General features: G+C 45.5%; 1 protein-coding gene across 3 annotated transcripts in view; it reads left to right on the top strand.

Moving 5' to 3' along the window:
• Positions 1–8,140: 8,140 nt before the first annotated feature.
• Positions 8,141–27,319, top strand: part of EDN3 (endothelin 3) — a 51,110-nt gene continuing 31,931 nt past the window's right edge. For all 3 annotated transcript variants that reach the window (XR_012641722.1, XR_012641721.1, XM_074969752.1), the window contains exons 1-2: positions 8,141–8,207; positions 8,749–9,025. Coding sequence is in view for 1 of the 3 variants with exons in the window: in XM_074969752.1 (XP_074825853.1) it covers positions 8,156–8,207; positions 8,749–9,025 (329 nt within the window). In the remaining 2 variants the exon portion in view is untranslated. The remainder of the gene's footprint in view (positions 8,208–8,748; positions 9,026–27,319) is intronic.

The raw sequence follows: 27,319 nt of genomic DNA, 5'->3' as shown, positions 1-27,319 counted from the left end.
GCTCATTTACAAACATAAATTTGATCTAACTGATATTTGCTGAAACCTGGTGGGATGACTTGCATGATTAGAATGTTAAAGGCTACCTAGGAAGGATCAAGTGGGCAAAAGGGGAGGAGGAGTGGCACTCTATGTCAAAAATAGAATTGTCTGTTTCCAAGTCACTGATAACGTGAAAAAAATTGACCTGAATGCTTATGGATCAACAAATTGACAGATAACGCACAAGATGGAGTATTAGTTTGTGTCTGCTACAGACTGCCAAAGCACACTAGGGAACAGGCTGGCTGGCTCTTTATGCAATTATCTGTAATGTCTAGGCAAAAAAAAAAAAAAAAAAAGAAAAAGAAAAGCTGCATTCGGATATTCAGTTTGAGTAGCACATCCTGGAGGTCTCATGCTGCCAATACTAAAACATCCTTGGAATTTCTAAATATTATAGATGATAATTCCTAACTCAAAAATGTTGCAACAAACATGGAGGAGTTCTATATTAGACTTTTTCTTAACAGATGAGGAGGAACTGATCACAGAACTAAAAATTAACAGTAGCTGAGGTATAAGTAATTGTGCCATAATCATATTTATAATGCGTAAATAGAATAAAATCCAGACCAATAATATATATACTCAATGCTTTAAAAGGGCTAATTTCATAAAGCTGAAAAAAATTATGAGCCAAATCAGACGGGAGGAAGAATTTAAATCAGAAAAAAAGTGAATTTTAATTGAGAATTGTTTGTGGCTTTTTGGCCATCTAGTAAAGTATTCTTAAAATCCCACAATTAAGGAAGAAAACCATGATTAAAAACATTTGAACTGGTTTACAGGGCAAGTTATATACATATATTATATACAATAGATTTGTATATAATTTATTATTTGTGTACACACAGTGTTCAGTTCTGGTGTCCACAATTCAAGAAGGATGTCGAAAAATTGGAGAGAGTTCAGAGAAGAGCAATGAGAATGATTAAAGGATTAGAAAACCTGCCTGATAGTGATAAACTCAAGACGCTCAACCTATTTAGCTTAAAGAGAACATTAAGGGGTGACTTGATTATAGTCAACAAATACCTACATGCGGAACAAATATTTAATAACGGGCTCTTCAGTCCAGCAGAGAATGATATAACACAGTCCAATAACACAGATGACGCTCCCTCCCTAAGCAGGCCTGAGGGCCCCCCCCTGGAATGTTCCTCTGTGCCCCCCTGGGGGGACACACCCCACACTTTGAAAACCTCTGCCTTAATGTAACCTTCGTGGCAGCACCTGGGCAGTATCAGAGCAGCTGCTGCTGTTAAACTGTCTGACTCTGGACTATAGATGCTGCTCCACTCACTGACTCAGTTCAGCAGCAGTTAGTACAGGGGCAGAAGTAACGGTCCCTCCTGCTATATGTTCTAGGTTCCCTGCCCTTGGGCTCCGGAGTAGGGGAGGCGCATAGTGACTGAGAGTTCAGGCTTACCTCTCTAATGTCCCCATGCACGGCTCTGATGAGTTTCCCCACTGGAGAGAGTCTTTCCTGAGCTGGGCCATTGATTTAAAGTGTGTTGTTGCTTTGGCCCTCCAGCCAAACCAAAAGTCCTTTTCTTCTAAGGCAAACCAGAAGAGTCTAAGCAGAAAACAAGCAGGCCCTGTATTAGTGCTTTCCAGGGGGGAGGGGAGGGGTTTCTGAACCACCTCTGTAGGTAGCACCATAATGGCTGGGGGCATGAACCTCACATGGGGCCCCAGGACAGAAATCTGCTGAAGCCTATTTCCCAGGGCCAGTTCCAACAGTGCCTGTCTCTGCTCAGGCCTCCTCCCCTCACTCCCCCATGCACAAACATTTATACAGGGGTCTTCTGTAACTCACCTCTAGGCCTCCTCCCTGGACCTGTGCTAGCTTCTCCCTGCCTCCTTCACCAGCTTCCTTTCAGCAAGGAGTGACTATCAGCCTTTTCCTTTGTTTCTAGAGCATCTTCCAGGACAGTGCTGCTCCTGCCAGTCCTTTCACCTAATAAGAAGCAGTGGGCCCTGAGATTTCCCAGCAGGCCCTGTACCCACGCAGCTAGGCAAGGGAAGAAAGGAGAAACCCAGCCCCCGGTCAGAGCTGGAAACTGAACCCCTTAAAGGTACAGGTCATCCTTTCACCTACCTTGTCTCCTAGAGACCTGCCCATCTCCAGGACAGGTTCCATCCATTTCCAGAGCCTCATTTTTTTCCATCTGCCCTGGATGATTTGCCTTGGCCTGTGCAGTTCCTCCAGCCAGTGTACCTCAAAGAATAAGCAGTCTGTCCCATCAAATAACCCCTTCCTTTCTTCCTTATATATCTCAAGTTCTTCCCACAAGGCAGCCATCTCAGCTCCCACCCTCCAGTTTATCTTTTTTCACTGGTGGCCCTCAATCCCTATTTTATGCAAACAGCATAAAGTATCCAGATTAGTTGACTACCCATATTTTATCCTAGAATTTTCTTCTGTCAGTGCTGCCTCCACACCTGAACGAATTTCAAGTGAACAGATTGTCTCATCTAACAGTGCTTACTATTGTAAATATTATTCTTAATTCCTTTTATTAACTGCTCCAAAGTTTGAGGTTGTTTGGATCCAGGGATTTAGGTCAGGGTTCAGATCTGGGGGAGGGTGGACAGTATTAATAACAATAGTACTTAGCATTTAGATAGCACTTTTTATCCAGAGATATGAGCTTTACCTGCAATAAATTATAACAGCAAGGAGTATTATTTTATGCAAAACTTCTTTCTAGATTTCACAATAGCTGAAAGAGGAAGGAATATTTATATTTATGTGCTGTTGCCCTGATGCTAAGAGAGCTGAGAAGGAAGAAAAGAAAGGAAAGGATTCCAGGGCTCTATCCAGACTGTAAACTCCTCAGAATATGGACCTGGTCCTCCTATTTGTTTTATTAAACATCTAGCTCACTTTTGATGCTATATAAATAATAATAAAAGAAGGGAAGAAAGAAAGAGACAGGCAGAGGGAAAGATTCCTTTAGACAGGGGTGACCAAATTGTGACCTGTACGCTCCTAAAATACCATACGTGGTCATCATCTTTCTAAATTGGGTTTAAAGGCTCCTGAAGTAAATGTGATTCTTTCCATTCACTTCAAAGGACTTTGAATCAGGCTGTCTGGCAACTAAAGTGGCAGGGGAAACATGATCAGCTCTGGGATTTTATTGCTGTGCAGCTCAAGCAACAAGTAACTTAATAAATAATAATCACAACACTGTGTTTCTGGAGAGCTTATTGATTTCACTGCATTGTACACACAATCACCATCTATTAATTTCTGTTTATTATTTGAGAAAGGTACGTGTGCCATTAAAAACACAATGTTTGCAGTTCGACAGCATCTTCTGTTCCAAGAATAGAATAATATTGTGATTAATGCTGGAATTGCAGGTGGGGAAGGAGATTTTAACGGTGCCTGCTAAACAAGTACAATAAAAAACAATGGGTGGGTACATTTATTTTTTTAAATATGCATCCTATGTGAATTAGGTTCTGTTCCTGGGCCGCTAGGTAGTTGTAAGAACAGACATCTGTGGCACATCTGTGTGTACTACTTCTCAAACCTTTATAATCCAGTTCTAATACAATGTTTATTAGTAGGGGAGTATATCCTGGAAATCTTTTTTTTTTAAATGTTCCCCCTTAGTGGTCTCCCTTGTTTAAACAGCTCTAAAGCTTTTAGTAACCATAACTATTTTGTGTAGCACTTGTTTGGAGACTAAATGCTATGGGATTATTGGTAGAAAGTATCTGGTTGAGTAATCAATCCCCTCCACAGAAGTATTTATAAGATGGGGAGACAAGGATCAGACAAATATGTTAAAAACAAACTGTTTATTAAAGAAACCCAAAGGTGCCTAATTACACTAACAGTCTCAAATTTTCAAATATAGAATCTGTGAGCTCACTTTTCTTGGGAATTCCTGCTGTCAGTCTGATTTGGAAACTCTAACGCCTTCTCTTCAGCTGCTCCACATTCCAAAACTCCTTAAATCTCACCCCTGTCTCCGTTCCAGACATATCTTGCCTTTTAGTCAATTATAAGTAAGTTCTTCTCAAATATTTACACTCAGGAATGAGACAGATTCTCTGCTCTTCTTCACTCCCTTTCAGCTGCTCATGTGGCCCAATGGGAAGGGAGATTGGCTGCATCTCCCTAGCTGGGATTGCCCTGGTGTGCGGAAGTACTCTATGGGTGTAGTGCCAGCATAGCCGACTCCTGGCACCACTCCCTCTACAACCCACCAACACAGGGGGCACAAAGGGGCATGTTGGAGGTGGGTAGAAGTGGGGAAGAGGGTAGAGAGTATTAATGGTAATGATACTTAGCGTCTATGCAGCACATTGATCTCAAGATTTGGAAATTGAGGTATAGCGGGGAAAGTGACTTATCAAAGTCACACAACAAGTCAAAGGTAAAGCTGTAAAAGAGCGTGTAAATCAGGTCTCTTAACTTCCCATCTGCTGAGCCATGCTGTCTCCTCATATACACTTCCTGCTGGGTATGTCTTAAAAAATTCACTTTTAGGTTTTTTGACAAAGGACTATGTAATATTGCTAGTGTACTTTTTAGAATGCTTTGCTCTCAAATGGTCTCTCAAAGCCACCTTTATTGTATGTCAAAAAATGAGTAAACTTCAATGCCTAAACCTCATTCAAAATCACCATAGTAAAAGATTAGCACCATCATTCCTTTTTTGGGTCTAATGACTAAATAGGCATTCTTCCATTACAGTAAATATGAAATTAACAGTTATGCTTATCGATATGCTCTCCTGGAACTTGGAACACTAGATTAGATATACCTGCATTGGGCCTCGTTTAGAAACAATGACTGAGAAAGCAGACATTTTGGCACTGTATTGGATTACAGGTGTTTGCATCTGTACAGCTACAAAATGATCTGTAAAACAATATTTCCCATGCAGGTCTAAAATTAAAGGTTATATATCTAATTTAGAAATAAATATGGAATATTCATGCAACATTCATTTAACATTTCTGAACCTAGCACATTAACTGAAATTGCTTATTGAGTAAGAAAAAGCATGATCTTTGTGCTAGTTATTGTTGTGACATTCAATGTGTGTTTTCAGACAACTTCTGATTTGTGACTTATTAGCCTACATATTTACCTAACATAAAAGCCTAATAATAATGCATGACAAAGATTTGTTTCTGTTCCTAGTTACTTGGGTGGAAATCAGAAATAATTCCTTTGAAGTGAATCTAGCTGAGAGCAAGATCAGGCCACATAGAATCCAGAAATAATAATCTCTTTGCTAAGGGTCTCTCTGTTTTTGCGATGGAAGTTACATCTAATCTTTTATTTCTTTTACAGCTCATTTGGTCAAAACCTTGCCCTTGGGTTCTTAATTTCTAAACCTTGATTAAGAATTCTAGGATATATTTTATTACTTTTTTGTTTACACTGCACTCGAGTTGCTGACACAGCATTCCTTGTCTTTTCAGAGTGAAAACAGCACATATAAGAAAGAGCAGAGCACATTCAAGGTGCTATTTAAAGAAATGGTAGGATTTTAAAAGCAGAATACTGCCTTTCAGTAACATTTGAGATTGGGATATTCTAACATTGTCTTCGGTGGCTGTTGTATTGCTAATCGGTCCATAAGTATGATAAAATGATGATACTGCTACATTGTTCCTTTCTTTCACTGTTTCTCTTATTACTGTGAGAATACTTCACTATTAGGGAGAAGGAAAATTCTTATATTGCAACAAAAGAAAACTCAGGTGATAAAACTAGAATTTAGAATCATATCATTTGGAAATGATCACACCCTCAATTTATAAACAGTGTTTCCCATTGACTGAGAAATAATGGCACAATATGCCTCTATAATTTTTCTCCTGCAGATAGGTGAAAATGCAATGTCAAGCATTATGCAGTGAAGCTGAAGTTGTGTCCGTTCCAGGATATTACAGAGACAAGATTGGTGAGGTAATATGTTTAACAGGAGCAACTTCTGTTGGTGTCAGAGGTAAGGTTTCGAGCCATACAGCGCTTCTCTTGACAAGGTACTCCCAGCATTAAGCAAAATGCAAAGTGGAATAGATTGTTTAGCATAAGTAGTTAGCACATATTGCCTGGGACCAGTCAACACACTGCATTACAACAATCTATAATTCACGAATCCCCTCTTTTAGTCCTATGACTGCAGAGATGTTAACAGGCCACTTTACCTTGAATGGTCCAGGTGCCAGGCAAGTGATCTAACCACTGGGCTAAAAGTTATAAGGTATATGCTTAACTTTAAGCAGGGGAGAGTATTGAAATCTATGGGAATACTCTCATCTTTACAGGTAAGCACATGCTTTGCTGGATCAGGGCCAAACTTCAGTGTAGCGCTAGTGACGTGAGTTTATCCCCAAATAAATTTGTTAGTCTCTAAGGTGCCACAAGTACTCCTTGTTCTATGAGCTTCTTTGAGGCTCACTGTTACTAGAAACTCTGATTTAACTAATAATTCTTAGAATTCACAGTGATCCTGTCTTTTCAGCCTGGCTTTGGACTTAGTACCTGTTCAGTCTCCTGCTTCTGATATTTTATAGCTACATGTCATAAAGTGTGGTCACTTTCAGAGACATTATGTCTCTTTGTATTATTAGACAGGAACATAGTATTTACACTCTCTGCCTCAGTTTTTACATCTTTGAAAACAGGCAACAAGACTGAGTTTCTTAATTAATGGAACATGATATTGAAGTGAGCTTTTATATAAAGTGTGGCTATTGAATAACACACACCAGAGGTTGGTATTTTTGGGGGGTGGAGGGAGTTAGGGGAGGAGAATTGTGTAGTTTTCCTGGGGAAGGAGAAAAGTGCACTTATGAAATACCAGAAATTGAGCATAATTGTCTGTAGGGTTCCCCCCTCCCATCCCCCATGAAAGAGGGCTTAGGGAATGCACTGATGGCTGGAATCAGGTGGCTAGGTGTTTCTTACAGGAATGAGTTAGGCAGCTGCCTTGCTCCATACCAAAAGTGATTGTAGAGGAGGTGTTCACTTTATACCCTTTAGCCCAGTGGTTAGAGCACTCACCAGGGATGTGGGAGACCTTTGCCAGAACTAAAAGTTATAAGGGAGGCAAGCACCACCTCCTCTTCCTCCAGCTGGATTTTGGCTGGTACCCGGTGAGGCAGACAGCCCACGCCTACCAGATTGGGGGCTGCACGCAGTTTAGACAGATGAATGCCTGTCTTCCTGCCTTTCGTGAATCATTCTGGCACAAGTCGAGGAGATAGGCATCTGGATGCCTAGAGTGAGGCAGCAGTTCTTATGCTGAGGCAGAAAAATAGGCACCCAGGGAATTTTTACCCTGAAAATTTAGCCACTGAGTGAGTTGAGGTGCCTGCAGAACGCAGAGGGAGTTTTATGGATCACATGGGACTGGATTTAGCTGTTTAAATCCAAGATTTAGGAGACTGAGTGCTTGGTGGATCTGGTGCCTAAATGACTTGCCCAAGGTCACACAGGAAGTCAGTGGCAGAAACAAAAAAACTGAGCACAAATCTGAGTCACAATCTAGCGCTCTGATCACAAAAACCAGCCGACCTCTCTGAGCCGATACCAAACGCAACAGGGCCAGCTCTTGTGAGAGCGATGGATTAAGAGCCACATAGCAAGTTCAGAACATCCGGGAGGGCGTTCAGGCAGCAGCTTGCGCCTCCTCCCTCTCTCTACCTGTGCAAGGCTGCAAGCCATGGGAAACCACGAGGGGGTAAGTGATCGAAACCTCACCATCCATATACACTGAGCAGTCAGCTGTCGGCTTGTGGGAGGCAACTGCAGTTTTAAAACAGCAGCTCCGCTTTCTGATCGGACTGGGGGTGTGTGTGTGTGTGCGAAAAGCGCAGCAATGGATCCTTTCTTCCTTTGACAACACTCTCCCCTTCAGGACTAATTCTGCAAGGGGGAAAAAAAGAAACACCCCAACAAGCCAGAAGCACCGATCACACCTCCGTGTGGGAACTAATTGCTGGGAGCAGCGTTTGCCTCGAGACCTAGGATTTCCCCTGCCTCCAACCTGAAGCGGTTTCTCCTGGAACAAAGTCACCCCCGCCCACGCCACCTTTGCCGGCCGTTGACACGTTTGGCCATTCGGATTGAATGGAGCTGGGATTCTGGTTACTCTTTGGACTTACAGTGACCTCGAGCGCAGGTAAAAGGGGGTTTCTTGGGTGGTCGCCCGCCCTGGCACACAACGTTGCAGGAGGGAGGCGGGGGGGGGGGGCTGCAGCGCCTGGTGCGTGGTGAGTAAGTAGGAACCCAAATCGGTAGTTTAAGATGGAGTTTAAAGGAGACAAGAGAATAGAAACGAACGCTGCACGAACGAGACTCAACGCTTCTGACCACGGGGCCCTCCGCGTCCCGACTCTCGCCTGATAATCGAACCGAACCCGAAGCAGGAACTTGACTCCCCGCTCACCAGCCGGGGCCCCTGGCACGCTGCTCCTGCCGTGCTCCCGGGGGGCAGCCCCACGGCAGGCAGAGAGCCCGGGGGCTGCCTCCGGACCTGCCGCCCGCCAGGATTCAAACTCAGCCACCCCGCAAAAGAAATCCAGTGACGGGGGGGGCGCTAGTGGACAGGACAAGCCCCTCGCTGGGGGGCGGGGGGATTCAGAGCCGAGGGAAGCCCCCCCCCCCACCCCCAAGCGGCTGCTGCCCCGCGGGTCAGCCTCTCTTCTCTCCCCACCCTGCAGGGTTCTCGCTGCCCGTGCCTCGCCCGCGGCCCCTCTCCGAGAGCGGCCGGGGCCCGCGGTCTCCCGCGCCCCGAGAGCGAGTCGGTGCGGAGAGCCCGGGCCGGGCCGCCGCAGGGGGGCTGCTGGCCGGCGGCGAGGCCGGGACCGGCCGTGGAGGGAAGGCGGATGGCCCGGGAGCGCCACGCCGCAGAGCCAAGCGCTGCACTTGCTACACCTACAAGGACAAGGAGTGCGTGTACTACTGCCACCTGGACATCATCTGGATCAACACCCCCGAGTGAGTGCGGCGGGCGGCACCCCCCCGAGGGACCCCGGGGGGGGGGAGCAGCACCCCAGGGAGAGCTGGGGGGAGAGAGCCCAGGGACGGGGGGGAGCAGCACCCCAGGGAGAGCTGGGGGGAGAGAGCCCAGGGCGGGGGAAGCAGCACGTCTGGGAGGGAGGGCGGCGGAGAGAGATTCCAGGGATGGGGCGGGAGAGACCCCCGGGGACAGGGGGGAGCAGCTCCAAGGGAGAGCTGGGGGGAGAGATCCCGGGGACAGGGGGGAGCAGCTCCAAGGGAGAGCTGGGGGTAGAGATCCCGGGGACAGGGGGGAGCAGCTCCAAGGGAGAGCTGGGGGTAGAGATCCCGGGGACAGGGGGGAGCAGCTCCAAGGGAGAGCTGGGGGGAGAGATCCCGGGGACAGGGGGGAGCAGCTCCAAAGGAGGGCTGGGGGAAGAGATCCCGGGGACAGGGGGGGAGCAGCTCCAAGGGAGAGCTGGGGGGAGAGATCCCGGGGACAGGGGGGAGCAGCACCCCAGGGAGAGCTGGGGGTAGAGATCCCAGGGACAGGGGGGGAGCAGCACCCCAGGGAGAGCTGGGAGGAGAGATCCTGGGAATGGGGGAGCGACTCCAAGAGAGGGCTGGGGTGAGAGAGACCCCGGGAAGGGTGGGTGGGAGCAGCACCCCAGGGAGAGCTGGAGGGAGAGATCCCAGGGACAGGGGGGGAGCAGCACCCCAGGGAGAGCTGGGGGGAGAGATCCCGGGGATAAGGGGGAGCAACTCCAAGAGAGGGCTGGGGTGAGAGAGACCCCGGGAAGGCGTGCGGGGGAAAGCAGCACCCCAGGGAGAACTTGGGGGAGAGACCCCAGGGATAGGAGGAAGCCGCCTACCTGGGAGGGCTGGGGTGAGAGACCCCCGGGGGGATGGGAGTAGCACCTGGAGTTCGGGCAATCCCAGGGGAGCTGGAGCTGGGCTGGAGTGAGCAAATGGGGACTGGCTCTCCAAAGTGAGTGAGCCAGAGACCCGGTGATTGGGACGGGCCATGGCAGGGGAGCAGCCCCCTGACATGAGTCCCTGCTCTATCCCCAAGACCTGAAGGATGAGAAAAGGAAGGGGATGAGGAGTGGAGACCCCAGTGGAGATAGGGGGTCAGCCACCGGGAGTGAGCCTGCCTGGGACGGGGGTATTGGGCTCAGCCCCCTAGAGCGAGCGAGGCCCCTTCAGGAAGGGAAAAGATGCTGTGTCCCTGAGGAGTAAGGAGATTCCTCTCCTGGGGGAGCTGGGAACCAGTACACCAGAGTGAGTAAGGGGCTGAGGGTGCTGTCCCCTTTCCTCCTGGAAATGGTACAGGAGGGCTGGAGGATGATTCTTGCAGACCGCAGCTGAAGGGGTTCCCCTCAGGGATGGGGTGCTGTGGGGGCCGGGGCTCCCTGCCCAGAAGAGGGGAGAGGCTACAGAGAGCCATGCACCAAGTTCTTGCTGCCATCCCTCCCCTGGATGACTTCTCCAGCTGATACTTGGCCATCTTAACAGTTACGAGGCCCCTGAATGAGAGCGTGTGAATGTGTGCCAAACTGAGAGCAGCTCTTGTCCAGGGAGCTAATATATCGGTGCAGGGAAGGCATGACAGCAGCAGCCATATTTTTAGATTGCACGCTCTTTGGGATTGCCCTCCGAAAGTGCCTAGTGTTCTGTAGGTACTACCATAGTCAGATTCTACGTAATAATAATAATAATTAATAAATGGAAAGGGTTGTTTGTAGCCAGTGAACTATCCCATCGTGTCCTTTGTACAGAGAGAAAAACATTAAAGTTCTGCTCTGAAAAGTGACTCTCTGGAGGTTCCATGTTTCTTGTCTCTCAGTGACCCCAGGGCAAATCTGTTGCGTTAACCAGTAAAAAGATGGCTTTTCTCCGTGCCAGCCCTGTCAATTCAATCTGGGGTCTTGGCTCATGCTTCTTCACAAGTTAGTTGGGATCCTTCCTTTGTAACTTGGTGCTGGATTTAATGACCCCCTCCGATGCGGAGAACTCATCTGAGTCATCCCATCGAAGGGACTATCATATGAGGAAGGGCAATCAAGGGGGGAATCAAGCCCTTAGTTAACAATTCTGTTGATGCAAGAACTGGAATAGAACCGTCAGCTCACTAGCTTTGCAAAGCTAACAGAAGTATAAGTGTAATAAAATCTCACTTGTCACTAAATAAGCAGAGAAAACTTAAGATACACTCAGGGAGCAGATTTGTTGAGGTAGAAATTTTTTTACTTTCTTTTCTGTCCATGGCTGCGCATTATCCATTTCACTGACATACGCACATCCTGAAGTTCCGGCATAATCTGAATCTCTACTAATCTTCTCCATACTGTGCCTCAACACAGTCTTTCCTCTGACAGTATCTCTCATCGCTTTGTGGAGGTGCTGACAAACATATCAACAAAGTGGTGGTGAACATCTTACAACATACATTGTCCATTAGGTTTACGCCTGCTGATAAATTAAACAGAGTATCAGACACTTGTCTGAAGTTGCTGTTAACTACACGCAGCACTTAATTCCCTGTTAAGTACAGTGCCTTTTTTGTTTTGGTTAGTGTTTCCAGTGTGAGGTCTCACGTGCTAGAACTCAGGCTGGGTGGAGCTTGCATATTGAACAGCAGGATCCGTACCTAGATGGATTAACAGAAAGACCGAGTCCAGGACAGAGTAACACTGAGCCTACAGCCTCAATTTCTGAGCCTTGGCTCCTGTATCTAGACTGGGGGTGCTCCGATCTCCTGCCTGAAACAATATATCTTAAATATATTCTAAGGCCACGACTACACTGTGAACTAGGAGTGTGATTCCCTTGCTCACACGTACATACTCACACTATCTCAAGTATAAATAGCAGTGTAGCCGTGGTAGCACGGGTAGCAGCAGAGATGTGGCTTAGCTGTGCTGGGTACGTACCCACGAGTTTCAGGCAGGTTTGACCTTGGCACAGCTAAACCATGCCTCCACTGCTATTTATATTTGCACTAGCTCAGTGAGAAGCAGTGTAAGTATGTGTATGCGAGCAGGGGAATCACAACCCTAGCTCATAGTGTAGATGTCGCCTAAGGGGAATGTTTCATGGGCTGTCTCCTACTGGTAATCAGATAACATCCCTGGGGTAGCCACAGCAATTGTACCTTGAAAAAGTAATTAGGAAAGAACTTAATGTATTTTTTAGCTTCATTTAATGAACTTTAGAAGCTGGAAACAAGGCAGAGGAGTCAGCCCCATATGACCATCCAGCTTTCCACCGACCATCAGCAACTGGTCCAGTGACCACAGTTTGGGAACTTTTGCAATAAGCTAAACATGTCCTTTTAATTAACTACAAGGACTTTAATTGGTTCAAAATAACACTGAGAAAAATCAAGTAACAGTAAAAATTAATGAAGCTAGTGGGTCCTGACTTACAGGCTATATCCAGCACCACTTCCTTTGTGACTGCACCAACCAATTCCAGTTGGAAGCACTGTCAATTGACAAGTCTTTTGAACTCAATAAATGTGCAGTAACCAGACAGTCACCCTGGTCCTTGAAGCTCCATACTTCACCCCTGCTGGGCTTAGTTAGGAGTAATATTAGCTAAATATTTATCACTCGTATTTAAACCAAGGCTTGACCGGTGAAACTTTTAATAACCAATAACTTCATTGTAAATGTTTTCCCCATGAGTTCCAAAACTGATTTGAACTGTTTGGGGTTAGATTCTGCACCCCTTTATGTCAGTGACAAAAGTCCCTTTTTACTCCAGTAGGAATAGGATTGAGCCTTTGTCTCTGAATATAGCAGCCTTCTTATGGATGCGGGGTGCTTGCCAAGCTGATTTGTGGCCCTTATCAGTCACGTGCAGAGGCCTCAGCCCACCATCAAATCTGGTCAGAGGGCAGTCGTCAGTGATGCATGACGTTGTCTGTCTTTGGCCACAACTGTATGAATCCTGGCTGCACGTTGACCCTGGCCCATTTGAAATCAGTTCAGAAGGACCCATGAGTGGCGTGGCAAGGCAAATCAAAACCAAGTACAGTACATGCATATTTGGGTCAGTTCTAAGAGACAGTCGTGTAACATTGATAGTGTGGGAGAGTGAAGTAGAATTCTATTTTTTTTTTTCACTTGAGGTGTTTTTTTCCCGGGGAGGAGAGCAGCAAATGGAGGAAAGGTTTAGGATAGAAGTTTGTATTTTTAAAAATCAAAGGAATTTGATTAATGATTGAAGGAAGTGTATGATTTCAGTGTAAACACTCATATTATGCTTCATTTGCATTGATTTACTAGTCCTTCAGGGTAGGTTTTTTAAAATTTACCCTTTTCATCCTACATTTCTTAAACTTCTTGTCTGGATGATATATTATTTTCAACTGAATAAATTAAAAATATCCACTAATCTGAAGTCCTCATTGTGAACTCAGTGCATGTGTGAGTTTTGGCTTGATCGTGAGGAATATTTAAACCCAGAGTGCTTATTTTTAATCAGTATTTGAGTCTTTGCCTCTATTGACACTTTAAAACAAGTGTAAATGTTTAAATGCTTCAATTAAAAAAATAACCTAGTCAAATAGTTTGAACAGAACCTGATCACAGTCATTACTTATGCCAGTAATGCCATTGAGCTCAATGGGACTATTCATGGCCGGGTTTCAGGGTCAAGCCCGTATTTTTGAAAGACTGGATTTCACCAGTAAATCAATCATATGGTTTTAATTTCAGAGTAGAGAAGGACAACTTACAGTAATGAGACAGGATTCAAACAGACCAATCTTTTGATAAGATGACTTTTGCAGTGACAATAACATAAGCACTTCCACTGCATAATTGTCCAGAAATTAAACACTCAGGGACTGACTCTCCACTGTGTTACTCTGGTGTAAAAACTACTGACTTTCCACTCAAGCCCAAGGAGTTCCACCAATATAAATTGGTATAATGGAGTGGGAAAATCAAGCTCTCACTGCTTGTATTAAAAAATGTCCAGGAAGTCCCACAACACTTGGGTACAGATCTAGCACTTGTGGCTTTCAGTATGAGGGCTGATATCCGACCTTAGCAGAGCTGTCACGTTTTATGCAGCTGGATGTGAAGTTTTATGCAAATGAATGAGTTATGAACATTTTCAAATATTTGCATCTAAGCATAAACTTCAGTTTATGGTCAGCACACTGCGTCCCACATGCAGTGGCAGGGGTAGGCCACAAAGCTGCATAAAACTTAGCAGCTGGCATGCGTGGGAGCTAGGGTTGTGTGGGTGCTAGAAGAGGTGTGAGTTAGTGGGAGCTGGGATTGCTGGAGTCAGGGGGTGCACGGTACAGGTTGGGGGAATGCTAGCTGGATACCCCCAAGGGTTGGTTGGGCGGCTGGAGTCTCCCAGGGAGTGGAGGGTAAAGGAGACAGGTGGCTGTACTCTGGCAGGAGAGCTTGGTGCCTGTATTGAACCCACTCACCTTCTGCCCCAGGTAGCAGACCTCCTTTTGCTTGAGCCTTTCCCGCCTTCCTCCAGCAGGGGGAACGTCTAAATGGGAGACAGAGAGGCAGTTGCCTGTAGAGGAGGTGCCCCTGCAGACCTTGGTGGAGAGAAGGAGTAACTACAGCCTTTGTCCTCAGCCCAGCTAGATGCTTGAGGCTCCTGCTAGGCTGCAGGAATGTGAGAATGTCATGAGAGATACAGAGAGAGACAAAAGGTGGGTGGGGTAATATATGTTGTTGGACCAATTTCTGGTGGTGAAAGAGACAAGCTTTTGGGCTTACACTGAGCTGTGGTTTTATCTGTAAGCCTGAAAGCTTGTCTCTCTCACCAACAGAAATTGGTCCAATAACAGATATTACCTCACCCACTATGTCTCTCTAAGATCCTGGGACTGACACAGCTACAACACTGCGTACATCAGAGATGTATGACACTCGGCAGCACTGGCTTAGCTACACCCAGGGAGCTTCCACAGAGGCAGGCACGTATATCTGAGAGCAATGGAAGGGCTGTGCATGGAGACACTGACCCTTCTTGAAAATACACACGTCCAGTGCAACAAGAGCACGACTGGGTTTTACTGTCAGACATCTAGGCCCTACTACTGTGCTGACTGTTCACCCTGAAGCTCGTTGGATTGATCAGGAATGTGACTGAGTGGAATGTGTCCCGCGCTTAGTAGTTTAATATCCCCTAGCGTTCAGCCTACTCTTTCTGAATAGGAGTAGCCACAGTGTCCATAGGAACGATATGTATGTAGTGTTTCCAAGTGTCCCTGTTTTGTCTCCATTGCTGAGTGCATGCAGCTGAGACAGTATTTGACAGTGAAATAGTTGGCTGTCAAAGAAAGCTGATCAGAAGTAGGTTTGGCACCCCAAGAAAGAGCGTCATTTACTCTTAGGAAATAAAAGGAGCAGGAGGCCAGAAGGATGGTTTTCTGAAACTTCTCCTGTTTACTCACCTCTTTTCCTTTCTTATCTCTGACTTTCTCACCACTCATTTCCCATCTATGCTCAGCATGATCTTTCACTAGGGTGACCAGACAGCAAGTGTGAAAAATCGGGACAGGCGGTGGAGGGTAATAGGAGCCTATATAAGAAAAAGTCCCAAATATCGGGATTGTCCCTATAAAATCAGGACATCTGGTCACCCTATCTTTCACTATCTCCCCATTTTCTTTCCTCCCCATAACATCATTATCCCCTTTGAATTACATCCTTCCTCCCTCACTTCTTATCCCCTCCGATAGCCCTTAGTTCCTGTTTTACCCGTCCTTATTATATACCAGGGGTCGGAAGTGGTGTGCCGAGTCTTCATTTGTTCACTCTAATTTAAGGTTTTGCATGCTAGTATTACATTTTAACATTTTTAGAAGGTCTCTTTCTATAAGTCTTTAATATATAGCTAAACTATTGTTTTATGTAAAGTAAATAAGGTTTTTAAAATGTTTAAGAAGCTTCATTTAAAATTAAATTAAAATGCAGAGCCCCCCGGACCGGTGGCCAGGACCCGGGCAGTGAGAGTGCCACTGAAAATCAGCTCGCGTGCCGCCTTTGGCACACGTGCCATAGGTTGCCTACCCCTGCTATATACCAGGCTTCCAAATTCCCCTCTTTTCCCAACCTCATTTCTTTGCCTACCTCTTGCAACAGAAGATACTTTTAAACATTGTAGTAATGCATTCAAAACAGACCCTGGTTTTGAGAACGGCTTAGGTCAGTAAGTAGGGAGGTGTTGGAAGGCAGAAAATTACAGTGTTTCTAGGCTCTGACCCTGGAGACCCCCCGCGTTAAGAGAGTAAGGGCATGTGTCTGTCTGTCTGGACTTGTCGGTGAACTACTGGGGTCACTTCAGCCCTCAGAGCAAGCTGGTGTCATTTTGATACTGTTGTAGTTTTGTTTGCGGGAAATGGTGAGCGCATGAGAGAGAAAGGAGGGCGTCCTAAGTGAAAGTCACAGCAGGATGCAGCAATTAATTATCCTTGTGGACAAAAGGTTACATTGCAAAACCATTATGAAAAGTTTCAGAGTAGCAGCCGTGTAGTCTGTATTTGCAAAAAGAAAAGGAGGACTTGTGGCACCTTAGAGACTAACCAATTTATTTGAGCATAAGTTTTCATGAGCTGCAGCTCACTTCATCGGATGCAAAGCTAGTATATGCTGCATGCCGAGGTGATCTGTTACTCAGTAATAATGACAGAATTGCTTTATGATTCTGTGTTCTCTGTCAAGTGATGAATTTTATCTTGCTCCAATCTGTAATTAAAGATACTGAAAATTTCTTAATAGAAAGAACTACTACTTTTTGGCAATACCCACTGACTTACAGGCTCAATTATAAAATTTACGCATGAAATAACTTAGAGAAGAAACCAAAGTCTTTTCTAGGTTACATCTTTAAAACTTTGAATGGCCCCTTATCTTTTGATGGGAGCTGAGCATGTGCATTCAAAAGCAATGTGTGGTCCAATAAATAGATTGTATAGTGTTGCTGATAATTATTTAGGTCATTGGGGATATGCTGACTGGGTTAAATTTGCCTGGGCCACTGCAGTGATGTCAGTAAAAGAACAAGAGGTGACTTGATTACAGTGTAGAAGCGCCTTCATGCAGAAAAAATACAAGGTACTGAAAGGATCATTACTGTAGCAGAGAAATACATAACAAGAACCAATGGCTGGAAGTTAAAACCAGACAAATTCAGATTAGAAATAAGAGATTTTTAACAGTGATGATTAACCACTCAAACAAACTCCCAAGATAAGTGGTGGATTTTTCATCACTTGAAGTGTTCAGATCCAGATAGGATGCCTTCAGAAAGATTACGCATTAGTCAAACACAAGTTACTGGCTCAGTACAGGAGTAACTGGATGAAATTCTCTGGCTTGTGTTATACAGGAAGTCAGATTAGATTATCTAATGGTCCCCTTGATGCTTTAAAATATGAAATTATGAATTGGCAGGATTGGATGGGTGTAGTTAAAGGCAGAAATATTAGGTCAAATTCTGCCTTTTCTTTTTGCGGATACAGACTAGCAGGGCTGCTACACTGAAACTCTTTCACAACAGTATCCCAAGAGGTCCTTTCCTCATTCTGTTCCCTGTTAATCAAAATTTTGTTCCACAGAAAGGATAAATATAGACTGATAACAGGATATGAACCCATTCAATTTCTAGGATAGTATGTGGGAAATGATCATTTAGACAGCACTTGTTGCACCTTAGAGACTAACAAATTTATTTGGGCATAAGCTTTCATGAGCTACAGCTCACTGTAGCTCATGAAAACTTATGCTCAAATAAATTTGTTAGTCTCTAAGGCGCCACAAGTACTCCTTTTCTTGTTGTGAAAGAGAAAACTCCTGTGCAGTTTGTCTCAAACTGCTGCTGTAACAGGATGTCACACTGACTGTCTAAATGATCATTTCCCACATACTATCCTCTTGTTATATTCCACCTCACAGGTTGCTGGAGGTTGTTTGTGGTTGAAACTAAACCCCATACATATTGTAGTCTGTAAACCTTATGGATATGGAGTTATAAATGTAAACTGCTATTAGCATTACGGTGTTTAAAGGGAATTTTTTTATTATTATTAGTTAAGCACACTGTGCTCGGCAGACAGATCCAGCCTGTTTTCCTATTAAATTAGAAAACACAAAATTTAGCTATGAAACCCCAGTTCAGGAAATTACTTATGCATGTTTAATTTTAAGCACGAGTAGTTCCAGTGAAGCCAAGTAAAGCTAAACATACACTTAGATTCTTTGCTGAATCAGGAGGATTGAATTTACTAATCCAAAAACCTAACAATCTAAACACACGGTTTCAGTCCTAGGGGGTATGACAGCAGAGTCATACACATGGTGTCTCTAGCCTCTGTTTGCCAGAGGCTGGGAATGAGCAACAGGGGATGGACCACTTGATGATTACCGGTTCTGTTCATTCCCTCTAGGGCCTCTGGCATTGGCCACTGTCAGAAGACAGGATATTGGGCTAGATGGACCTTTGGTCTGACCCAGTATGGCCGTTCTTATGTTCTCACATATATCCACAACCACAAAAAAATGTGCACCAGTTCTTTTGGATTGTGCAAACACACATTCATACACACATTTATTGTTCAAATGACTATACAGGCAAGGGATGGCTGCATGCTGATCCTAGACCTGTTATCTTCCCCAAGCCAGCTTGAGTTCATGCATTTGAATTATTGTCATTTGCTTACATATATCAGGGCACATTATGGTTATTTAACTTAATTTAAGCAACTTTAAGCATTTTTTTGGGTTCCTTATTCTTTTTGTGGGATGACCACTTTAATAACAGCCCTGTGATGTACACTATGAATGGCAGAATATCAAGTTAACATCAATTCTGACAGCGGTAATCCTCCTGAGAGAGACAGACCTAATGATATCATGTATTAAAGATGGACCTGAACTAAATCCCTGGTGTGCCCAACGCTTGAATTAGAAGTTTGGATACTGATTCAGAGTCACACTTTTAGTGTTTTGGGCCCCTTTCCACATAATATTTAATTACTGACAAACATATGTGGTTTTTTTTAATAACCGAGCTAGGTAATCTTGTAGTATTACCATAGTTATCAGTGTCATTATATTACTGAAGTTCAGTATTCCACAGACAGGTACAATTTGCTTCTGTATTCTCGCGTGATCCTCAGCCCTTTTGTATGGAAGACTCCCATCCATTTAGTAGGAATGCTGCATGTGGAACAAGTGCAGAATCAGGCCCACTTAATTTTGTCTTAAATTAGAGGATCTGGACTTCACACAGCTCTTGAGAATTCATCCCATAGTTTCCCATCCAGTATATTTCCATAAAACGTTGTTCACACAGAGTATCCTAATGCTTTATAGTGAGCTGTCTGATGCTTTAGTTGGTGTCTGGTAATGTTTTCAGAAGTGACATAGGAGTCTCATTTCCCCTGTTTTTAATAAGTCTTAGGCTCCTAACTGCCTACATCACTTTGGAAAAGGGACTTAGGCTCCTAAATCAGTTAGTCACCTTTGAAAATTTTGCTGTCATCTTGCAGCATGAAGTGGAACAAACTATTTTCTAACAGACAAAAGTATTTGTCTGTGTCAGAAGGGATACTTGGGAATTTTGGCTTGTCCTCCTCTGTGATTGGTGGAGTGTCCTTGTGTCCTTCCCTGGGAGTGGAGGAAAGTTTCAGAACTCTGTAATAGAAACAGATGAACAGAAAGGATAAATGTCATCACTGGCTGTGTGGGGGGAAAAAAAAGTTTTTCTGATACAGCACTGTTGGTGTACATGGCATTTTACAGATAGCTAAGGCCTGGTGTCCCTACTGTAGGAAATTAGTAAGTCTTAATTTTTTTAAAAGCTTTTGGAAACAAAATAATGGGTCTGATTCTCATGTCTATACAGCCCCTTTAGACTGCTAGAATGGTGTAAAGGTGCCTTGGAGTAAACATGAGTTTGGCCTTATTATTATTTATTATTCTTCTACTGTCTCTCTGTACTTCTTACTGGGTAGACTATATGACAGAAACAGAGAAAGATTAAAGGAAAATAAACCTTACAAGCTATTAAAAGTAAATAATGAAGAGATCCTGGACTCTGTGGTCACACCCATTGGTAAAACTGCAGGCAAAATGGAAAGCAGGTAAGCCTTTCTGGAATCCACTAGTTCCTTTTGACTGATTGGAGACTGTCCTTTTTTGTTTTTCTTTTCTTTTTGTTATTTTCAGTTAGAAATTGTTGAGAACAACAAGCTAAAATATAAGTTTAACAGTTCTTTTTGTAAATTCCTAACCACAAAAATTGCAACATTTTGAATGCATGGATTCTGAACAAATGTTCCCATGCAAAACAGGCATGTTTCAAATTAAGACAGATTTATTTAATATAATAACTGGATTCTGTCATTGCTATCTTTTATGTTGCACACGTTGCCTAGATTTTTAGGGCCCAGTTTTTAGCCAGGTCAGGTGAGCAATTGTGCACGATCAAGGTGTGCCTAATTTGCATATGCAATTATTGTAGTGGTATGCAAAATTGAACCTGATTTTACTGCAATAAACAGTGCTATTAGTTGTGAGGGTTTTTTCTCTTTTGAGGGACAAGGAATCCCCCCCCCCCCCGCATATTTAAACTAAGCCAGGTTGCTTTTGTTTGTTGATTTAAAAAAGTTCTGTACTTGTTCAAATCCATTACTTAAAATTAGTATTTACTGTAACCCTTTTTTCTCCTTCCTGTTTCTGGAAGCTGTTTGAGCTGCATCTGTTTGCAAATTTGCAGAAACATGATTATGAGACCCTGCGAGACAGGAATTAATTTCTCATGCCTTGATTTTGACCTGTGTCATCGTAGGGGGGTGGGAGACGTAACATTTGGCTGATCCCTCTTATATTGGTGCATTGATGTTGTAATAGTTATAGGAAAACAAATGGATCTGAGATATGTTTATATTTAGGACTTTTGTAATCACTGCTCAAGAAACTAAGATTTCCAAAGTGGTTTTTGGTCTCTGGATTCAGACTCAGCTTTATCCAGTTTACACTTTTATCATCTTCAGTAATGGCATGAGAGCCTCTTCTTTAGCAAACTCTGTTTAGAGTAAATAATCTCACAGCGACACTTACTGCAAAGCTTCTAAAGCTTTATGTGTCCCTCTAAATTGTAGGTATCACATTCAATCAGGGCCGGTGTAAGGATGTTTTGCACCCTAGGCCAAACTTCCACCGTGTGCCCGCCCCCTCTGGGAGCCCTGCAGCAGCTCCCCGCTGCCCCTCCCTCGGCCAGGGGAGCCATGCGCGGCAGCTCCCCACCCCCGCCCCCCCATCGGCCCAGGGAGCCGTGCGCAGCAGCTCCCCACCTCCCCCCTCCCTCGGCCCAGGGAGCCGTGTGCGGCAGCTCCCCACCTCCCCGCTCCCTCGGCCCAGGGACTGGGAGCTGTGCGGTAGCTCCCCCCACCCCCCGGGGAGCGTGTGGCAGCTCCCCGCCCCCCTCCCTCCCTGGGGAGCCGTGCGGCAGTTCCCCACCCCAGCTCACCTCTGCTCTGCCTCCTCCCCAAGCACGCCACTGCCATTCTGCTTCTTCTGCCTCCCAGGCTTGTGGCGCCAATCAGCTGTTTGGTGCCACAAGTCTGGGAGGGAGAGACGTGCTCAGGGGAGGAGGCGGAGCAGAGATGAGCTGGGGCGGGGAGCGGTTCCCCTGCGCGCTGGCCCCCCCCACGTTACTTGCTGAGGCGGCCCTCCCCGCGCCCCCCTACCCCAGCTCACCTCCGCTCCACCGCCTCCCCGGAGCGTGCTTTTGGCCGCCCCCAACCACTTGGCACCCTAGGCGGCCGCCTAGTTTGCCTCGTGGTTGCACCGGCCCTGCATTCAGTGATTTTCCTTGTAAAGCTGGACAACGTAATTGAATGGTTAGGCTGCTAGTGTGCAGAAACCACTGCTGATCATGCTCACCAATACTGTCTCATTGTTTCCTTACACTCCCTCATCTGTTTATATTCATCTGTTGACTCTTGTCTTATATTCAGACTGTAACCATGGTTGCTGGAACTAAGGATGCTGCTGCACCCCCTGGCTTGAAGTGATTTCCATTATATACAAGGTTTACAGTTTGGTTCAATGGTTCTCAGCACCCCTGCCTGTAACAGGGACCATCTTTTTGTTCTGTTTGTACAGTCCCTTGTCTCTTTCTCCCAGTTTCTGCATATAATTTTTCATATCTCCCCTTAAGCTTGGAGCAGCAGCCTCCCACCTCCTGTGTTGCTTGGCTTACTCCCTCTGCTCCTTAAAGCCCTGTTCTTGCTTGAAACTTTCCTATACTGATCCTCACCAACTGTGGACACACGGCCTTATGTTTTCCGACTGTGTATCTCCCCCCCTCCCTTTGATCTAGTCAGACCAGTTCCCAGCCAATGGGAGCTGTGGAGCCGGCCTTCAGGCAGGGGCAGCGTGCGGAGCCTCCCTGACCGCCCATGCGTCTAGGGGCTGCAGGGACCTGGGTTCCAGGAGCCACACGGAGCTAGGGCAGGCAGGGATCCTGCCTCAGCCCCAGGCCCCCGCTGCGCCGCCAACCGGACTTTTAATGGCCCGTTGGCAGGGCTGACTGGAGCCGCCAGGATCCCTTTTCGACGGGGCGTTCCGGTCGAAAACCGGATGCCTGGCAACCCTAGCCGCATATGGCCTGTGGGCTGCCGGTTGAGAACCACTGAGCTAGATTGTAATCTCAGGGTCTTTGTGTTTTGCTGTAAAGCACTGAATACCCTTCTAGTGCTCTCGACATTAATATCACAGTCGATAACCACCTCAGAAAGGCCTGGGATTGACTTGGCCTGGGAGGCTGAACTCCCTTCCAGATTTCGGGCTGGCCCTTCAGGGGCAGGGGGACAGGGAGGGGACTGAGGCACTCTGATAGGGCAGTGTATGGAAGTTTCACTAGCACTGCACATGCTGTTCTAATTCGGAGAATAAACAGAGGATTTCAGTCTCCAGGGCTGTCAAGCTAGCACCTCTCACAAGCATGAAATTAACATCTCACACTTATTCCACCACCCCCCCCCCAGCTTTTTGCAAACAGTCAGTTTTGAATTCCACATGCGGTGGAGTGGAGTGAAGATCTGACGGGGAGAACTTGTTTTAATTCATTTCACATACACACCGACATGGCGGGTTCAAAATGTGGCTGCAGAACGCTTTGATTCCTGTTCTGGGCCAGCTACTCTTTGGCTGCCTATTTCCACCCAATCCCCTTCATTCCCCAGCTGCTCCTTCCTTTCAGGAGCTCATCCACTCCTCTTTACACTGGGCCCAGGCCACAGATTGGTTGGGAGCAGTGGGAGATCCTGAGGGATGAGGGAAATGCTATTTTCAAAGAGGCAGGTTTCTCCGCTTGTAAAGCTATGGGGATGTTATTTCATTAGGTAGTGGCCTGTGTGTGTGTGTGAGAGAGAGAGAGAAAGAGTTTGGGGTATATTTTTCAAACTGAAGGTTGTGGCCTTTAGGAAAAAATACACCTGTATTCTGCAGGAATCCATCATCCTAAACACTGCCATAGTGCAATTACTGTGCTATCCCATAGCAGGCTTTTGTTAGAGGGATTTCATTCCCTATGACACACGCATTAGTTGATATCTGTGGCATATTGGCCATAGATAGTTCTACCCCCAGTCACAGTGAACACACTCCCCCCTGAAGTCAGTCAGCTGGCCCACCGCCAGATTCCCAGAGAATGAAAAATGAGGCGGGTGGGGATGGGAGGAAGTATTTATTTTCCCCGGGAGTGTTTGCCTTTTTGAATGCTAGTTCTGATACTTATGTTCCCATCCTCCTCTTATACTTGTATGTTGCATTCCTATTTCGCAATCTTGCTCTGTCTTGTCTGTTTGGATCTTACACTCTTCAAGGCAGGGACTGTCTTACTAAGTATTTGTACTGGGTTTAGTGCAATGCATGACTCCTACTCTAGATTACCATTAGGTGCTATTATACGCAATTAGCATACCCATGGGATCTCAGTGGAGTCAATTAGGCTTCATGGGTGCAAATGAAAGCCCAGTGTGGGTAAATATTTTCTTGATGCAGAGGTAAATTCATTAGTGTGATTTGGGATGCCTAGCTAGTCTGATTTGTTGTTGCCTTCTAAGGATATAACATATAATTCCTGAGTCTGCTGTGTTTTTAGATGCTAACCGAAATGAACATACTTTAGCATTCCTTTGGGAAGCCCCAGTGACTATTTTCATGATGTCTGATTTCGGAAACATTGAATGCACTTTTGCAGCAATGATTTTTTAAAAACACCTTGATAGACTAGTCCACCCCTGTATTGGGTTATGGGATCCTGCCCTTCTCCTGATATATTTCTAGGGTTGCCAACTGTCTAATCGTGCAAACCCAAAGACCCTTGCCATGCCTGCCACCCCCCTTTCCCGAGGCCATGCCCCTGTCCTGTCCCTTCTGAGGCCCTGCCCCCTCTCACTCCATCTCCCCTCCCTCCATTGCTCGCTCTCCCCCACCCTCACTCACTTTCATCAAGCTGGGGCAGGGGGTTGGGATGCGGGCTCTGGGAGGGAGTTCGTATGCAGGCTCTAGACTTGGGCAGGGAGTTGGTGTGCGGGGGAGGGGGTTCAGGGTGCAGGCTCTAGGCTGGGGCAGGAGATTGGGGTACAGGAGAGGATCAGGGGGTTGGTGCTTACTTTGGGCAGATTCCGAAAGCGACCGACACATCCCTTTGGCAGCAGCTCTTAGGTGGGGGGGCCGGGGGTCTCCGTGTGCCAATGGGAGCTGCGGAGTTGGTGCTCGGGGTGGGGGCAGTGCACGGAGACCCCCTCCCCGCCCCCCCCAGGGGCCGCAGGGACAGTGCTAGCCGCTTCTGGGAGCAGCGCGGAGCAAGGCAGGTAACGGAGCCTGTCTTAGCCCCGCTGCCATGCCGGACTGTTAGTGCCCAAAATCTCCTGGTTTGGCTGAACTAAACTCTGGGCGCTCGAGCCTGATTCCGGGAGACTCCTGGTGAAAGTGGGAGGGTTGGCAACCTTATGTATTTCTGGGGGGTGGGGGAGGAGGGGAAAGCTCTGTGTTTGAGAACATTCTCGGAATGCTAGTGGGAGGGGGTTGGTGGTGGAGAAATTGTTATTACAATTTGTGTACTGAGTGACTTCCTTTTATTAAAAAAAGCAAATAATTTGACTTTGCCACTCATTTATGGGCTAGCTGACACAGAGGTTTATTTTAGGGCTTGTCTGCACTACAAAGTTAAGTTGATATAAGGCGGCTTACGTCGACCGAACTCTGGAGGTGTACATGCTGCAGTGCTCCTCCCGCTACTTTAACTCTCCTGCTATGCCGACCTAATAAAACCACCTTGATGAGAGGCATAGAGCTTAGGGTGACATATTTAGAGCAAGGCAGTGTCAGTGTAGACACTACGGTGCTTACGGTGTCCTAAGGGGCCTCCAAGAGGTGTTCCACAATGCCCACCATGCCCACTCTTGTCACTGTTTTGAACTCCACTGCTCTGCAGCCAGATACACAGGCATATGCCTCTTGTCTTTTAAAGCCCCAGGAAGTTTTGAAATTGCTTTTCCTGTATGCAGCAAATGGGCTCCTGCCTAGAGTACACAGGAGGTGCTGGATTTCCTGGATCTCTGGGAAGAGGTGGCTGTACAGCATAGCTCCATTCCAGCCACAGGAACTTATCTGGGGCATGGAGGAGAAGGGCTAGCAGAAGGTAAGGGAGGCAAATAGTCGCTCTAGTGCGAAGCTGCAGACATGCCGTTTCTACAAGGAGGGGCCTGGGGTTAGGGTGGTGGTATATGGGTATGGGACTGGTCAGGAGAGCAGTCAGGATAGGGGCTGTGGGGGAACGTGTGGGCTGGTATATAGATGGGGGGGCTGAGGGGAGCAGTCAGGGTGCTTACTCTTAGGTTGTGGGAAAAGAGGGCATGATTTTAAGGAAGAATGAAAAGAAACAGAATCAAAACTTTTCCTGGACAAGTAAAAACAGATACCACTGGCATTCACTTTTTCATGTAGATGTAAACTGAACGGGTTAAATTACTGATGGAGGTTGGTGCAATTTTTGTACATCTACTGTAGATTACTCATTAAAGAAAAGAAGTTTACTTCTCTTGAGGAAGGTTTTTGTGTTAAAACAAAACCCAGTTTTCAACATCTTTACTTTAGTAAACATGGACAGAAACAGATTTGCATTACATTGCACATATTCAGAATTGGAATGAACTTTTGTTATCTGGACAATATGACTTGGGTGATCACAGATGCACAGTAGTATCCTTTGAACTCTCACCTCTGTCAAAGGAAGGAGCGAGGTGTCTCAAAATCAGTTTCAGAAAGAAACTGGGCCAGTGCCTCCAATTTCAAGAATCTCTGTCCCTCCACTGCACCTGTAGTTATTTTTGCTCTGATATGCTCTTTTGAATCTATTACCTCAATTCTGTATTGCAGAGGTAGTTCTCAAATGTATTTACAACAGAATTCATAAGAGCTAGTAACTGCAAAAAAACATAAGCAAAGGAGATCAAATCCTTTCCTCTTTGCATCGGTGCACAAGTCCTGATATAAAGAGAAATCACTGTAAGGAGACACAGGGAGAGAATCACAAGGGAGTTCTCTGTACACCTCATTCTGCAGTGTGCTGCATGTGAGTTACAACACTCTACAACAAATCATTAGATAATAATCTCTATCTGAAACAAATTCATATGTATGAGGTTTGTTTTAACCCTGGGTGAAATCTCCAACCAGAGAAAGTGTAATGAGAAAAGAAACAACATTCCAGGACCTCCCTGCACTCCCCCACCCCCATTCCAAGTCATTGATAAAAATATTAAACTACATAGGGCCAAGAACACAATCCCTGCAGGACTCCACTAGAAACACTAACCTGCGGAAGTCTATGTATATTACATCAAAACTATTATTACGTTTATGAACCAATCTCACCAAAAATATCAAATTAATTTGACAAAAACTTATTTTCTATAAACCTATCTTGGTTGGCGTTAATTCCTTTAATTTTTTTTTTTATTAAAGGAGTCCTGTATCAACTACTTTATTATGTTGCCTGGAACTGATGTCAGGCCTACAGGTACCCAAGTCATCCCATTTATCCTTTTTAAATTTTGGCACAACATTAGCTCACTCTCTGTCCTCTGAAACTTCCCCAAAAACAACAAGGAGTCCGGTGGCATCTTAAAGACTAACAGATTTATTTGAGCTTAAGCTTTCATGGGTAAAACCCCCACTTCTTCAGATGCATGGAGTGAAAATTACAAGATACAGACATAAATATACTGAC

The sequence above is a fragment of the Natator depressus genome, chromosome 13 (assembly GCF_965152275.1).
Source record: "Natator depressus isolate rNatDep1 chromosome 13, rNatDep2.hap1, whole genome shotgun sequence".
Taxonomy (NCBI): Eukaryota; Metazoa; Chordata; order Testudines; family Cheloniidae; genus Natator; species Natator depressus.
This window is presented reverse-complemented; position numbering and strand designations above follow the sequence as displayed.